The sequence below is a fragment of the Xiphophorus couchianus genome, chromosome 22 (genome assembly GCF_001444195.1).
Source record: "Xiphophorus couchianus chromosome 22, X_couchianus-1.0, whole genome shotgun sequence".
NCBI lineage: Eukaryota > Metazoa > Chordata > Actinopteri > Cyprinodontiformes > Poeciliidae > Xiphophorus > Xiphophorus couchianus.
Window position 1 is genome coordinate 580,514 of NC_040249.1, and position 17,618 is coordinate 598,131.

General features: G+C 41.8%; 1 protein-coding gene across 1 annotated transcript; it reads left to right on the top strand.

Annotated features, from left to right (window-relative positions):
• Positions 1-362: 362 nt before the first annotated feature.
• pcca (propionyl-CoA carboxylase subunit alpha) lies at positions 363-12,652 on the top strand. Its single transcript, XM_028007249.1, has 23 exons — positions 363-523; positions 1,540-1,617; positions 2,043-2,090; positions 2,484-2,552; positions 2,705-2,818; positions 2,949-3,002; positions 4,317-4,448; positions 5,325-5,361; positions 6,332-6,410; positions 6,533-6,635; positions 7,304-7,398; positions 7,853-8,003; positions 8,236-8,379; positions 8,794-8,868; positions 9,055-9,123; positions 9,208-9,283; positions 9,358-9,571; positions 9,972-10,074; positions 10,824-10,922; positions 11,041-11,094; positions 11,822-11,962; positions 12,263-12,340; positions 12,456-12,652. The coding sequence occupies exons 1-23, from the start codon at positions 470-472 to the stop codon at positions 12,522-12,524; spliced, it is 2,136 nt and encodes a 711-aa protein (XP_027863050.1). The 5' UTR covers positions 363-469; the 3' UTR covers positions 12,525-12,652.
• Positions 12,653-17,618: the final 4,966 nt, after the last annotated feature.

The window sequence follows — 17,618 nt, forward strand, 5'->3', positions numbered from 1 at the left end:
ACGAGATAATTCCAAAATAAGTGAAGTCTACCCTTGTATGTGGCCAACAACTCAGTCTGGCTGTTTAGTTCTGTTCTGTTTTCTTTCAGTGTATCTGTTGCTACACCAACAGATACATTGATCCTCAAAAGTGTTCACACCTTGTTAAAAAAATTAAGTTTTTTACCTAAAAAAATGATACCATGATTATTCACTTAAACTTTTCCCATGTTATATTTATTTAATTTATCGAACAGGGTGTGCAGGATCATTCACCTGAACAACAACAACAACAACAACAAAAAACAGCTAGCGAATGTCAATTTTAATTGCCCCTGGCTGTCACCTGCCGTGCTCCCGACTTTCCTCCCCAAGGCTGAGCGGGTACAGCCGATGGAGGGACGGGTTTGAACACTTCGAAGCTCAGTCCAGGAGGGGGCAGTAATGTAGGTTCTGAGAAAGCTCAGAGAAGAAGAGAAACCTGGGCAACATGGCGGTGTACAGACAGGCAGTGTTCCTGGACAGGCTGCTGTTTGCCGTGAAGGTGAGTTTTCCACTAAGTGACTGTGACAGGGTCAGTGTGGAGGCTCAGTCCGACCGGAAGTAAGCACCTCGAGAACCGCAGCGGTCTGCTCCGCCACAAAGATTTAACGCTTTAAACTCCAGTAGTTGATGGTGGGCAGCGGCTGTTGTGCCCGTTACACTAATGAGCATAACATCATGACCACTGGCACCAGCTATTAACCTGGACATTTCAGTGTGGGAGCTGGTTTTACAGAGCAACCCTGCCTGTTCGAGAATAAAGCTTAGATTTAAAAAAAAAAAGAAGTGTAAATCAGGCACACACACACAAAAAAAGCAGAAAACCTGTACTGAAACTTGAAGACATCTTCATTTGATTCAGTGTGAACTGCGTCCTTCTTTCTGTTGAGATAATCAATGCAGGATAATATGCAGGAAAGCGAGTTTCAGTAGAGGATGCACCTCATCTGGTCCACAGCTGGCTGAAACAGGGGAGAGCAGTAGGAAACATACACAGGTCTGGTGGGAAAGAAAGCTGAACACAGCAGTTATTTTAAAATGATTTTCTGAAATGTACCAAGTTTTGTCTTGGAAAGTTAGCAGTAGCAAGCTACCACATGTTGGGTTTGAAAATATTTTAATGCACTTTAAGTGTGTAATGACATGCTGCCATTTCCAGGTTCAGTACTAAGAAAATGTGAAATAAAACATACTCCAATTATGGAGATGAAATGTCTCTTTAAAAACTCTCTTTCTGAAACTCCACTTTCAGGAAGCCATCAGTACATTCCTCCTCTGTTAGTCCTTTAAAAACATTTTTACCAGCTTTGCACTGAGAAGCAGCTTGTATAATGAGCTCAGCAGATGCGCAGTCCCACCAGGTGTTTGCTGATTGCTGCATGCTAGTTTGAAGGAGCCGAGTGGGGGAATCGTCAGGGAGGACTTTTCTGTGAGGTGGAAGGGTTCCATCATCTGGGAACCCACTCTAAGCAGAACCCTCATGGTGTGTGTGTGTGTGTGTGTGTGTGTGTGTTGCAGTCTGCTCCATGCCAGGCCCGGTGCTGTGCAGAAACCCACAGGCCTCAGTACTCCACTGCCATCAGTCCCAATGAGAAGGTGAGCTGGGTTTCTTCCTCTGCTCTGTTCCACTCTGACAGCACATGAGAGAAACTCTTCAGTGTTTTGGTTTTTATTCTCAATACAAAAACATGGATTATGATGTTCAAAAGTGGAGCAGAGCTTTCTTAGCCCAAAGTTTACACACCCCACCATGTTCTCCACTGTGAAATAGTCACCCAGAAGCCCAGTGGAATTTGCTTTTTGTTGTGTTCAGTTGCGACATGCAGTAGTAGTTCTGCTGATATTCATTCATGCATAGGTTACTTTTACGTAGAGCTGCTGATAATAGAGCTGTGAACTCCCTGTTTCCACAGGGAGACAGAAAGTTGAGGTGCAGCGAAGGGTTAAAGCTGCAGATGTTGCGTTCAAGTGACCCAAGATTAGCTGTGTTCATTTACTGACCTGTTGCTTTTCTTCTCCAGACCTTTGAGAAGATCCTCATCGCCAACAGAGGAGAAATAGCCTGCAGGGTGAGAGAGACAATAGGCTTTAATGTTTAGTCTGCTTTCTCTGTCATGCTTGGTTACATTTTACTGACACGGGCATCCCATAATATGCTTTACAACATCCGGGTAAATTGCAGAAAGTGTAGAAATAAAAAAATTATTATGCTCAACTTTACTTTGAATCAGGCTAAGACGAGCACAAAAGGAAGAAGATTGTATTCTGTTGATGGCGTCTTGGCGTTCAAATGAAATGTTTAATCTTTATTATCTTATCTTGCTAATGTGGATTATAAGAGCAATTTTCAAATGTATGCTGGGTAAATAATATTTGGAAGATAAATTAGCAAAGCTACTAAATACCCCTGGTGTGTGTAAATTTCCTATTTGCTGGTTTAGACATGTGGTGTTTTTCTCCAGGTGATGAAGACGTGTAAGAAGATGGGCATCCAGACTGTAGCTGTTCACAGTGATGTTGACTCCAGTGCTGTGAGTCTTCTTCTCTCTCTGTGTGTCTGTGTCATCATCATCATCAGCAGCAGCATCAGTGGCTCTCGGTTTTGGTTCAGACGCTGCAAGCCAAACATCTGTCCTGACAGATGATGACGTGGTTTTTGTGATTTGTTCGTGTGTGTCTCCAGGTTCATGTAAAGATGGCTGACGAAGCTGTGTGTGTTGGCCCTGCTCCTACTGGGAAGAGCTACCTGAACATGGAGGCCATCATGGAGGCCATCAGGCAAACTGGAGCACAAGCAGTGAGCTTTTTTATGTCTTCAGCTTTTCCTATGGGTGTTCCCCATGAGTCACAGCTCGAGTCTAAACTAAGCTCAGGCTCAATGATCAGCCTGAATCTGAATGTTAAACTGTTTTTTTTTCTGTTTTAAGGTTCATCCTGGGTATGGATTTCTCTCTGAGAACAAGGAATTTGCAAAGCGCCTGGTGAGTTCCGGTCACAGAGATTCATTTTGTGGTGCCTTTGGAAAAACTTTCAGTTTTTTGTCCAATCTAGGGAAAATTCTCTGATTCAATTTGCTCTTATTTAGATGCACAAAGAGGCTGTGGTTAAAGCAGCCGTATCATGTAAAATCAACTTTGTTGAGCTTTTTGTCACATAATTATGACTTTCCCTCATCAAAAACGTAGTTGGAGTGTTACTGTGATTCTTTCATGCATGTTTGAGAAATTCTTTAATCTCCATGGCAACCACTCGGCTGTGCCTGATTGCCCCGTCTTCAGGCCTCCAAGCTTCCCAGCTTCCTCCTCAGAGAGCAGCTCTTCCCCGCTCAACTCCTTCAGACTAGCCAGCAGCAATTAGCAAACATATGGTGGAGCTGTGCATGAGCTGAGCTCATTATAAGAGCTACTTTTCAGTGCAACGCTGGTAAAAAAGTTTTTAAACGTTTATAGAGGAGCCATGTTGTGATGACTTCCTGAAGGCGGGGTTTCAGAAATAGCAGGAGCTTCTTAAAGAGGAAGAGACCCAATTTCAAGGTGTTAAATTAGAAAGTAAAATTTCTTTGAAGTCATGTTTGATATATGTAGCATTTTGATAACGGCTTACTTGATTGTGCTATAAAATGGCACTGTATTCCTGGAAAACGCATACCATTTCTTTCAAGAAAAAGCACAGCAGAAATTACTTCTGCACATTGTTGCATTTTTAACATTTATTTGCATTGTGTTTTCTGTAAAAATGAAAAAAAAGAAAAAAAAAAAGCATGTGCTAAGATTCAGACTAGAGTGGTTATGTGCAGGTAAGAGCTAGTGGATTTCCCTTTAAGGAAAATAAAGGGAAATCCACTGATCCTCATCCAGGATGTTCAGAATGGATGAGCGCATGGAGACCCAAAGTCAGAAGAACTGGGATCGGGTGCGGTTAGAAGCCAAATCATACACAGTCTGTGTGTCCATTGTCCATTTTCTAAAATATAAAACACACAAGACCTCTCCAAACATATTTCTACCAGGCTTCCCTCCTGAAACACAGAACGGTGAGGTCATTGAATGATGTCATCCTGCTCTGTGTTCAGCCACTCGGTGGAACCCAGCCATTAGGGGTTCCTCAAGGACGCGTCCTCAGTCCTCTGCTCATTACTCTGCAGACACATGACTGAACTCAGTAGGATTGCTGATGACACAGGAAGGGATGATGTTTCAGAATACACTGGATGATTTAGGTTATGCTATTTTTTTCACTTTGTGCTCTCAGTAGTTTTCCGTTGTGAAATATAACTTTTTTTCTGTTGTTGGTAGGCTGCAGAAGGTGTAACATTCATCGGTCCAGACACTCATGCGATACAAGCAATGGGGGATAAAATTGAGAGCAAGCTGATTGCTAAGGCTGCCAAGGTCAACACTATCCCAGGATTTGATGGAGTTGTCAAGGTGGGAGGTCACTGATGGTGAAAAAGAACCCAACTTTACACAGAGGTCACCCACTGTTACACGAGACCCGAAGTATTAAAATAATACCCATCGTTTATGTATTATTTTAGATCATATTGGGTCTTTTAACAGTTAAATATTTAACTAATAAAAACAAGAACTAACTTTCCCTCAGGTGGTTTTGGGTTCGTTCTGTCCTCCTCTGATTCTTAATAATCTGTGTCATTAAAATAAAGAGGCATTTCATAGGATTACGGTGGGGTCCACTCTGTAATCTTAGCATACTAATTGCTAAGTACTTGGATACTTAGCAATTAGTATGGCGCCAATTCATAGAACAGACTGTCTGAAGGCACTTTGCAAAACGAAAAACAATCAAAACTCATAGTCATTCCAATCTAATCACACAGTTATTAAACATCTGTCAAACTTCAGTTTATTATTTAAACTGGTGAAGTTTTCTGTGTAAGGACTTCAGTCTGCATCTGATAGTGAAAAATGTTAGAACTAAAGACTGAGCAGAATCCAGCAGGAAGGCATTCATCATCCAAAATTCACTGCAATCACATAATTGATTATCACTTTGAAGTTGTTTATTTCTCAACATCATTGTTAAACAGGTTGTTTAAAAACTCAGAAATATATCTAATGTTTTTATTATCATTTAATATTGATGCTATATAAAATCAATGTATTTGTCCAAGTGGCCTCTGTCTGCTCTGCCTGCTGCTGTTGGCAGATGTTAAAGACTTTTCCGCTTAGCAAATCTGGGCTAATGGATCAGAACCCTCAGGTCAAGCTAGACCTGCAGCTGCAGGTGAACCTTGACCTTGGTTTCTCATTGCTAACCAAAGCCCACCTCTCTCTACTCCACAGACTGCAGAGGAAGCTGTGAAGATCGCTCAGGAAATCGGTGAGTCTTCCCTGTTCTCACTGACCGACTCATCATGATCTGACTCTGGTTCTCTCCTTAAACCAGTGGTGTCCAATTTTTTGCCCCAGGGGGCCAAAACCGGCAAATTATGACTATTGGCAAAATTCATTCAATAAAACATGCAAAACTGAGCTTGTGATTCTTTTTTCCCCCCAAGTTCTACCTGCAAGACTTTTATGAAATTTGCATATAATTAAAGATCCAAAACATAAAAAGGGCTTTGAACAATAACCTTATTAAAAGAAAAAGAGACCATTTCCAAATATCTTGGATTATCAATTGTTGTCTATTTTGTTGGACAAATTGTTAAGCAGTCTTGACTTATGATCTGGTTCCAAACAAAATCCTTTCGAAGGCCACAAATGGCTGTCTTGCCACACTGTGGACACCCCTCCTTCAAACTGTTCTCTGCTCACCTCTGGAGTTTGTGGAACAGGAGACGGGTGTCTAGTCCGTAGAACAATCCAAAGTTGCAAATCCCATCTAGGAATGTTGGAGCCGAAACTCCAGACTGATCAAAAATCAGCTTAGGTATTTTAGTGTCTTCAGACATTCACAGAAAAACCTGCAGGCATAAAACTCAGGGTTGTGGATAGTCCTGTGAAATGGGTAACTACCTTTGTTAAAATGTGACTTTAGCACATGAAAGACAACATCTGTCTACACAGGAGTCAAATTAATTCACCCTTTAGTTCATTTAGTACTAACTAATTATAAGAGTTGCGTATCAGTTCTGACTGATGGACTCATTCCTCAGCATGTGTTTAGTTGGTTTCTTTGTGTTCTGGTCCTCAGAGTGAGAGCTCTTTCAGTCAGGCAGTGGCACAGACACCACTCTAGAGCCTGGAATTGGGATTTACTAGTTCATAACATTTCATGTCCTGTAGCTGTGAGTAAAGAGAGTGGAATGGTGGACGTTCTTCCAGGTTCTGCCGTGTTCTGTTCCCAGGGTACCCTGTGATGATCAAGGCGTCGGCTGGAGGAGGAGGAAAGGGAATGAGGATAGCCTGGAACGATGAGGAGACGCGGTACGGTCCTGTGAACGCCTCGCACGGCGGCAACAAACACACTGCTGTTAAATACAAGCCAACTTTAGCTATAAGCAGTTGTTAGAATTGCTTATGGGTGTGCTGCATGTTGTGCCTCACAGGGAAGGTTTCCGTTTCTCATCCCAGGAGGCAGCGTCCAGCTTTGGGGACGACAGGCTGCTGATTGAGAAGTACATAGACAACCCTAGACACATAGAGATCCAGGTAAGCAGCCGTTACTCTCCCATAGCTCAGTAGTGATCAGGTGAAAATAAGAGATGTCACCAGGACAGGTTTCATTTTTTCATTGTCTTCCATTCATATCAGTTATGCCTACCTGCTATATAGTCATGGTATATTCATGGTATGCACAGTTGTGGACTTTTTGGTTTTGCACCTAAACTATGAGGACGTCTAACTGCTGGATGCCAGGGTGTGTGGACACTTTAATAAAATTTAAATCCTCTTGTTTTCTATGTATGATTAATCAATCTGCAGCCAGTTGTATTTAGATAGAAGTCGTTGTTGTAAATGTTCTGTTTGTTGCCTAGAGCGTTGTGTCTTAGATAGAGATGCACTGATCTGATATTAATATCTGTGTCAGTCCCCAAATTGAAAACAATTCTAGATCAGGTATTGTGACAATGTGCCCGATGCATAAGATCAGATCTATTCAGTCTAATTCTATGCTTGGTGCTTTTTTATAATGTAAAATATAATGTTTGTATAATGCCAAACCTCATATATCGATTTTGGTATCGGAAGTGAAAAAAGGGGATTGGCGCATTTCTAGTCTCAGATGTCTACAGGTTGACCTGTGATGGGCTACTGCTTGGAAAGGTCATGATGGGTTCAATAAGCAAAACTTTTGTGTGTGTGTGTGTGTGTTGCAGGTGCTGGCTGACAAGCATGGTAATGCCCTGTGGCTGAATGAGAGGGAGTGCTCCATCCAGAGGAGGAACCAGAAGGTGGTGGAGGAGGCTCCCAGGTCAGTGGGCCTCCGTCATCGGGTCCAGGACTGCTGGTTCTGTTTCACACCAGGTTCTGGAGTTAAACAGGATTTAGGAATCACTGTATTTTTCTGTGTGGATCTTCAACTATCTATCCCTTCAGCTCTTTTGCAGTCTATCATTTCCAGCCGGAAGGCCTGACATGTGCAGTGTGTTTTGTGTTTTTGACTTTTGCTGTGTAACCTGAACATGGCAACACTCACAGCTGAAAGGGAGGCAGAAACATGGCTGAAATATAGATATTTTCATAGCATGTATGTAACTTTATTCTTTATGTACATACATTATACAGCCAGCATGAGGTTTGGAATAGCAGAACTACGATGTACTTCTGGACCTCCTCAGAAGACATCCTAACATTAAACCCTAAATATGTATAAAATCTGAATGATTGAACTGATCCTAAGCTGCGGGTCCTTCTCCTCGCGCCAGTACCTTCCTGGACGCAGACACGCGGCAGGCCATGGGGGAGCAGGCGGTGCAGCTGGCCAAGGCTGTGAAGTATTCCTCTGCTGGAACTGTGGAGTTCCTGGTGGACTCCCAGAAAAACTTCTACTTCCTGGAGATGAACACGCGACTCCAGGTAAGTCCACTCTGGTTCAGTGGGAGGAGCTTCCCATTCTGTCTGCTCTTGTAATGCTTCTGGTTGGAGCTCCACAGACATAAAAACAAGGAGGATCAATGAATGTTGAGAGGAAAAACTTTGTTTGTGGTTTAACCTGTGGTTCAGTTATTCTGGGCCAATATTAAAGTGAATGTTTAACAAGTACTATTCTGTTGTCTTGATATTTCCTCTGTTTGACCTTTAACCTCAGGTGGAGCATCCGATTACTGAGTGCATCACGGGTCTGGACCTGGTGGAGCAGATGATCCGGGTCGCCAAGGGTTACCGGCTGCAGCACCAGCAGAAAGACATCCCCATCAACGGCTGGGCCATAGAGAGCCGTGTTTACGCAGAGGTCAGTGACACTCTGGACCTCTGAGGTCATCACAGAACTGGCTGCTGATTGGCTCATATAGCCACTAACTATATCCTTTATTAATAAAAAAAAAAATCCAACCAAATCTCCAGTCAGTTGTTCTCTGTTTTTCTTGATTCAGGCTAACTAAATCCTGGGTTTCTGGACCTCTGGACCTTTAACAAATACACATGAGACCAAAATGCAATAAAGACACTTTATGCATAACATCAGTGACACGCTCACATCCTGCTTGGTTTGAGAAGTGAGACATATTAATGTATGTCTGACTTATAAAACTGGTCATATTAAGTTTATGAATCCACTCTGTTAGTTTGCTGGTTAAAGTCACTGGACTAGTGCTGAGCTCTGCTGGGTGAGCAGCTGTTCATCTTACTGCCTGTTTTCCTGTAGGACCCCTACAAGTCCTTTGGTCTTCCTTCTATTGGACGGCTGTCTGAGTACCAGGAGCCTCTCGACCTCAGCAACGTAAGTTTCTGTTGTTGTCAGGGTGACTTCCTGGTTACCTGGACGACCCTGTGTCTCTGTGATTTCCTTGTTACCTAGACAACCCTCTGTCTCTGTGATTTCCTGGTTGCCTGGACGACTCTCTGTCTCTGTGACTTCCTGGTTCCCCAGTGAGAGCATTGAGTAACCGGATCTGTTCTCCATCAGGTCCGGGTGGACAGCGGCATTGAGGAAGGAAGTGACATCAGTATCTACTATGATCCTATGATCTCCAAGGTGACGGATATTGGAAAAACACACACATAGCCTCTGAGTGATCTTCTGAAGCGGAGCAGTAACTGATCCGTTCTGTGTCTGCAGCTGGTCACCTACGGGTCGACCCGAGCCGAGGCTCTGTCCAGGATGGAGGACGCTCTGGACCACTACGTGATCAGAGGTAGAGTCGGCAGCGGCAGCATCAGCATCTGGGCCGGTCTGCTCCTTTAAACACCTCTGGTCTGGTGTGCTCAGGTGTAACCCACAACATCCCTCTGCTGAGGGAGATCATCACCCACCCTCGGTTCATCTCCGGTGACATCAGCACAAACTTCCTGCCTGAGGTCTACCCTGACGGGTTCAAAGGTCACCAGCTGGACGCAGAGAGCCGCAGGGAGCTGCTGGCCTCAGCGGCAGCTCTGTACATCACCGCTCAGCTCCGCTCACATAACATCCTGGGTCCGCTCAGGTAACCATGGCTACACATGCTACATGCTAGCCGCTGTCTGACCTGGGTTTCTGGGTTTACACCTGAATCAGAACCAGAAGGAACCTGTGACCTGGAAATGTGAAACTGGATCAGCAAACTGTTTTATTTTTGAGCGTTGTTTTATGCAGAAGTGGTTTAGTGTTTTCTGCCCCTCAACATTTAACAGCAGAACTTTCCATTACATATGTGCGCAAATCTTTTATATTCTGCTAATGTAAATAAACACCACAATTGTGGAATTGTGGTGTTTAAATTAAATTACAAAAAAATTAAAATGTCACGCAAATAAGCTTTGATTTAAATTATCAAAAATTAAATCAGCAATGGATGTAGAGAGTTACATGAGATGTATTCATAATTCAGCCCTGGCATGTTGCAGGGTGTCATCTGCTCCCTTGGAGTGCAGCTGCTGGGAGCTGAGTGTGGAGCTGGGGGGAGAGCGCCACCAGGTGGACATCACCAAGTCAGGCGATGTTTTCACTGTAAGTACTGGATAGAGAAGGCAGCAGGTGCATTCATGTGTGGTGCTAGTTATTTTAGTCTAACTAGTGGATGTTCTAACTAGTATTCTGAAGTTTGGTGCCCACAGAAGAAGAAACATCAAATGGACAATACTCAGCATTTCAAACACACTATACACCTTAAATCTAGGGATGCACCAATCCACTTCTGATACCAACATCTGAGGTTTAGTAAAAAAGAAGAAACTGCATTAATCTAATCATAAGTTACAACTTTATTTGATAACTCTGCCCCAGTACAGCACCTTAAATACACCAAAAGCTTCCCAAGCTTGGTCAAATGTGGAAAAATAACACAACTTTGCTCAGTCAGGGCAATTAGGAATGTAGCAGCCAGTGTAAAATAAATAAACTTAAACTGATAAAAATGATAGGTTGGCTACCTTGGTCATGTAAAAATTAAGCTGCAACAAATCTTTCAAATGATTCAGAAAGTGCAATTAGGAGTTTTAAATGTCATGTTTAATAAATCATAAAGCATAGTGTCGCTCAGAGCACAAAGCATAGGATTAGACTGAAAAGATGATTCTTTTATGGATCTGGCACAATGTCACAATACCTGGTTTAAATTTTTTCTTTTTTTAATATCGGGACGGATATTGATATCGGATTGGTGCATCTTTGCTAAAGTGTAACTCCTCTCCGTTTGCATGTTAATTCACATAAAAACAAGTGAATAGTTCTGGTACATGTGGCCTCTGACCTTACAGGTGAAGACTGATGGAGGGACGGTGGAGGTGTGTGGGCAGTGGAACCTGGCCTCCCCCCTGCTGCCAGTCTCTGTTAACGGTGCAGACAGGATGCTCCAGGTAACACCTCCAGGTTGTTTTCACCGCACTGAAGCTGGTTGTATGTGACGTCGTTTCTCAGCTGACATTTGGTGTGTGTGTGTGTGTGTGTGTGTGTGTGTGTGTGTGTGTGTTGTAGTGTCTGTCCAGAGACGCTTCTGGAACCATAGTTCTGCAGTACATGGGCTCACTGGTAAGACTGCATGCTAGCAGGAAGCTTTGTGATGTCATTTCTGAAAACACACATGATGCCTGACAGGAGGAGATTCTGGAGCAGAATGAGCCGGAGAAACTAGGAAATGATGCGGCTTCACTACAGGATGGATGGAAATTAGTGCTGTCAATTGATTAAAGAGCCTAATCAGATTAGTCACACAGTAGCACTGCGATTAATGATTAATCACCGTTCTTAACTCTGTAAAATTGAAATGTAAAAATGTGTGTTGTCCTAAAAATGCTAAAGAAAATCTCCTGTTGTCTCAAACCAAGCGCCTCAGTTTTCCAGGTTTTTATATTCTGGAATGTTTAAAAGAAGTCTTTTGGCTGGAAATGACCATTTTTTTTGGTGGAAGGATAATTAATCATTGCAATAAGTAGACGTACCGGCTTGGTTTCATCCAAACGTCCATCGCCGGGATTTTTAAAGCAAAATTTGCAGCCGACTCTCCTCGCTTATCTTTTCACTCTCCATTGGAGAAAGGCTTTCGGGTCAAAACGGGGAATACGATTAATCTGCATTACGTAATATTAACTCGATAAACCTTGTAGATTAATCGCATAACATCACCAGCCCTAATGGAAATATTTGTAATGGTTTCTAAGTATAGCACATGTAAAAAGTTTGAGCCAGCGAACAGGCTTGTGTGTGACTTCATAGCCAGGTTTGTGTGTTCAGGTGTGTGTGTGTTTTGTGTTTTTAGTTTAAGCTCAGGCTTCTGTCCCAGCGGGCAGCAGAGCTGGACTCCTACATGCCAGAGAAGGTGTCAGAGGACACTAGCAGCATCCTGCGCTCTCCCATGCCAGGAACAGTGGTGGCCGTGTCTGTCAAGCCTGGAGACACGGTAACGGCTCTAATGTGTCAAACTGAAGGCCCGGGGCGGAATCCGGCACGCCACAAGTATTTTTACGGCCCTCTAAACTCCAGAGGACAAAATAAGTAGAAACTTCAAGACAGATGTTATTTTATCTATCAAATCAAAGCCGTTTTTAATCTGTTTACTGCCGAGTTACATTAATGTGAAAACATGTTCAGTATTATTTTCATTTTTAGAAGTACTCATCCAATGTAGAGACTCGGCGTCGCGCCGATCCACTTTACATATGAGGCTGTGGTCAGGCATTAATGGATGCTCCCTCTGTAGGTTGCAGAGGGTCAGGAGATCTGTGTGATTGAAGCCATGAAGATGCAGAACAGTTTAACAGCCTCCAGGCAAGCAAAGGTAACCATAGTAACGCCCCCCCCCCCCGGGGCTTTCTGCTGAGCTTGTCCGTTTGTTTCAGGAATCTGAATTAAAGCAGGAGAGCCTTTGATCAGCCGCTCCTCTCTGCCCACAGGTGAAGAGTGTCCACTGTAACGCCGGAGAGACGGTGGGGGAAGGAGACCTGCTAGTGGAGCTGGAATGAGACGCATTTGACCTCATCAACACTTCCATGGTCCACCAGCAGGGGGCCATGTTGGACACTAACCCTGTATCAGCTGTTAATTTTTCTGTTGCTTTTGGTAGATTTTTATTAAAGTCTCTTTACTTACATTTCGAACAAATTTCCTTTTTTTAATCACCAGTAGTATTGATTCTAAACATAATATATGAATTAGAGTATATGATGATTAAAACATATTTATTTTACATGTAATATGGATTCTAAGCATACTGTGTTTCCCAACCCTGGTCCTCAAGGCACATTGTCCGACATGTTTTAGAGGTTTCCCTGCTTTAATGTGCCTGATTCAACTGATTGCAGTTCAACAAACGCCTGTTAATCAGTCATCAATTGAAATCAGCAGAAGATGTAGCTGGTTCTTGCTGCATATTGTATATGACACAGTTATATACTGTGTCATATACATCAAGCTGATTCTTGCTTTGGACTGAAGCAAGGAAATACCTAAAACATGCAGGGCAGTGAGCCTTGAGGACCAGGGTTGGGAAACACTGGATTAAAATATAATATATGGATTCCTAAGCCTGTCACAGAAACAAATTTTGTTGGTTGATAAATTATTGTGATAAACACTAATATTGTTGTTTTGAAACCATTTTTAAGTAATGTGTTGATTATAGCACAATTATGCAAATTCACCCTCTCAAAGACCAACAAGCCTTAATATTTTTGTAAAGAATACTTCACCCAAGAAATGGAAGATATTTGAAATATGCTAAATAAAACAACAATGGAGAACAGTTGATAAAAGGAAAATAAAAACCACACACAACCAAAACCACAAATAAGATAATTTTCTTTGTAAAGAAAATGTGATCTTCAAAAAAACAAATGAAACAAAAGGATGAAAATTATTGAGCTCATTTTAATTTATTATGTGATTATATGATTAATTGCTTATTGTGACAAACTTATTCATTGTGAACCTAAACGCCTCTTGTTCTCATGATGAGCCTGGAGTGGGAGGAGCTAAGGACCAGGAACCTGCAGGGGTCAAAAGGTCACATGTCCTCCAGAAACAGAGTTTGTAGAGGTGATGAGATAAAGATTGGACTCATTCTGTTTTAATGATTTTCAGTTCCACACCGCAATGTTTAATTCAGACCATACATTATATAAATATATAATGTTAGGCAGAGGTGTGACCAAGTCACTGTGTTGCAAGTCTCAAGTAAGTCTCAAGTCTTTGTCCTCAAGTCCGAGTGAAGTCTCAAGTAAAGACAGGCAAAAGTCGAGTCAAGTCTCAAGTAAAGACAGGCAAAAGTCGAGTCAAGTCTCAAGTCAGGAACCTTTAATTTCAAGTCATTTCGAGTCGTTTTTATTTTTTATTTTTTTTATAATTTGCAATTATACATAAAATTCAAATAATAGACCATTTGTTCGTTTTAAAATATGTATTTATCTCAAATAATAGAACATGTGTAGCTGAACACAAAGTATAAAAAACATTTTTAAATTGGACCACTTTATTGCCCAGTTCTGTTAAACTTGATATTCAATAAAAAAAGACGAAAATGCTGACATTTCCACAGCACAATACAAAGAACCATAACAGCAGTTTTTTCCTCTTTTCTCTGACCTGTCAAAACAATATATTGTCAATATAATTTCCCAACGTAGATGTCTTCAAATACACCGACCATCCTTAGATGATACTAGACCCGGCTCATGATCATGATGGGACAGAGAGACTCTGTTCCCTGTGTTCAGGTCCAGAATCTGCTTTCTGTTCCGGAGCCCCGCTCACTATCCACCGGCTTCCTGAGCTAACACGGTGCACATTATTTGTGGAGGCATTTGAAGGACCGGATTTATGGTAAATCGTCACCAATTTAACCCGGAGTACACATGCTAACACGAAGTTAGCTAAAGTCAACTATCTTACAGCAAAAGAAAAGTGCCACCTACCGATCTTTGTGAAGCTTCAAATGCCGGACAAAGTTGGACGTCGTGGCATCTCCATCCGATATTCTCTTCTTGCATGTTTTACAAGTTGCAGTTCGTTTTTTAGTCGAAAGTTCATAACCTACGTAGCCAAAAGAAATTACTCGCGGAAGCATATTGAGCGGTTATTTCGTATTTCGTTCCCTGAGCTCTGTAGCTTTGCCGCGTTTTTTTAAACGTCCAAATTCTGTTAATTTGATTGGTTGTGCTGCAGCTACGTACACATACATACATAAGGAGAGAGGAAAACCATAGTGACGGTCTGCGCACATTGATACGGAATGAGTGACATTAATTAATGACGCCACTTTATAAATAATGTGTTTTAAATTTTAAGACTTTGAGTAAAAAATATCAAGTCTTTTCAAGTAAACAGCTTCAAGTCGAGTCAAGTCCCAAGTCAATGGCATGAAAGTCAAAGTCAAGTCCGAGTCTTTGAGCATTTTTTCAAGTCAAGTCTCAAGTCGTGATTTTAACGACTCGAGTCTGACTCGAGTCCAAGTCATGTGACTCGAGTCCCCACCTCTGATGTTAGGGAATACACACCCTTCAGATAAATTCACTCACTTTGAACACAAGACAAGAACAAACACAAAGAGCCAGGATATAAACACACTTCACACTTTTCTAATGTACATTTGGAAAACATTTAGTGGTTCCTTTTACATCAAGTTTTGGGATAAACACTATAAGCTGCAGTAGAAGAATGAACTAAATTTATCCGAATTAATTTTGTACCAATTTGTCTTTAGGTGTCAGACTCTTTACAGGTTGAGATGACATTTATTGTGAATTGGTGTTAAATTTGACATAAAGTGAACTGAATGAAATGCTACTCTGGAAAGAAATTCTCTGTACTGCAAAACACAATCAAAAACAACTATTTTGGTCAAGTTTCTAGTGCAAATATTTTAGAAGAGTTGAAATAAGACAAACCGAGTATATTTTCAGCAAGATATAGAAGTTTGTTTTAAGTCAATATCCATCCATTACACACTTGTCCCTATGGGGTAACCAGGGCTGCTGGTGTCTATCTCCACAAACGTTTCGGGCGAGAGGCGGGGTCACTCTGGACAGGTCACCAGTCTATCGCAAGGCAACACAGACAAACAGGACACACAACCATGCACACACACACACACACACACCTGGACTGTGGGAGGAAGCCGGAGTACCTGGAGTTGTTGTGTTTTGATTGTTGATTTTATTGTGTTCCTGTGTTTGATATGATGTAAAGCACTTTGCAATGCCTTGCTGCTGAAATGTGCTATACAAATAAAATTTGATTGATTGATTGGAGAGAACCCACGCATGCACAGGGAGAACATGCAGAAATACCCTGGGGCTGGGATTTGAACCCAAGGCAACAGCGCTACCAAGTGCGCCACTGTGCAGCCAGTTAAAAATCAATAATCGCTTGATATTGCTAAAAAAAAAAAAAGGATCTGTTTCCATTGGAAAATTATTTCACTTGCAACAAGATATATTTTCCCCATGGTGGTGAAATAATCCACCAAATATTTTTTTCATAATATTAAGGAATTACTGGCTTAAAGCAAGCTCCTCTATCTCACTTAAAAGTTACTTGTAAGTTACTTATTTCAAGATATTTTGCATTATAAACTAAAAAAAATAACTTGGTAGGATTGTGTGTTTTTGCACTGTGCTTTTACGTTGTGTTCAAGTTTAGGACATTAGAAAGAACTCAGACATTTTCCCTGATAACAGAAATCCCACCTGTGGTTTTTTTTCATTTTGTAAAGTTTATAAAAGCGTAATCATTTTAAACAGATCTCACATGATCCAGCAAATATATCCCACTGCTCTTTATTGATTCATCAAATTATGCAACATATCATAACAGAACACTGATACATGAAATCATGTATTATATACAGTCACAATGGATCCTTTTTTCACTGGAAATGAAAGAAAATTCAAAGTGCGACCCGTCATCCAACCCTCCCAACAGCTCAATGAATGTTCACTGCAGTGTTTCAGCTCTACAGTTTATGTGAAGTTTCTCATGTTGCTACATTTCTCATGGAGGGCAGAAATCAGAGGAAGGCAGGAAAACATCATCATCTCTAAACTGTAAAATAAAATAAATAAATGTCTGCTTCCCATTTAAATTTGCAGCTCTGCTCAGTCAGAAGGTTGAAGTGGGAAGTTTACGGTTCACTGCTAAGATGATGTGCTGACGTCTTGGTATATCGTAACCAGGGAAACAGTTGAGCGCTCCCAGTTGGACATTTCCCTAACTAACTTCCCACACAGAAGGCCTGCTGGATCCCCCAGGACTCCTCTGGTTGGCCTGGTGGTGGAGCACCAACCTGCCCAGGAGGTCTCAGCTCATTACTGTAGTGTTAATGTAGTGTTTTATATGCATCATCAGTCACAGACCTGACAGAAAAACCACAGCAGGTCATTCTACGCTCCAGTATCAGCTGGTACTGAGCTCATGTTCTGGGGGAAGCAGGGGAACATTCTGGTGGTCCAGCGGTCTTTGGATTGATTGATTGATTGATTTTAGATGCAACACAAAGATCTGCTGTTTGTATTTGCTAGTGTTTTTTTTTTTCACGGATAGAGAAGTGGGAAAGAGAATCATCCATTTTCAAAATGAGTTTCCAATTAGCTTTGTTTCTAAATCATTCAAAGTTCCAAGACGTTTACCGGAGCGACTTCAACATGGGTCTTTGGACTCTGGCTGCTTGTTCACCGAGGCTTTGAACGAGAGCAGAAACAATGAGGCTGACAAAAGACAAAAGGGTTGAACTGAAAAGTTCCCAGGACTCTGGGGGATCTCAATTAAACCCACTCCCCCAGGGGGTGGGTTTAAACTGCAATCTTTAAACCCACCCCCATTTTGATCATGTTAAATCAAAGTTTGAACAACTTAAGACTCAACAGAAAGAAAAACAAGTCTGACAGAACTTCTGAGAACTTCTGACAGAACCAGAGGCGTGCATCTTCCTTTAGTCAGTCATCCACTGTTCAAATGTTCAGCTTTTTGGGAATCAATTTCCTGGTGTCAATTAGAGAGGCCAATTAGAAACAACGTCCAGCTTTCCACCACCACCGTAATCCAATCCTCCTTCATCTCTATGG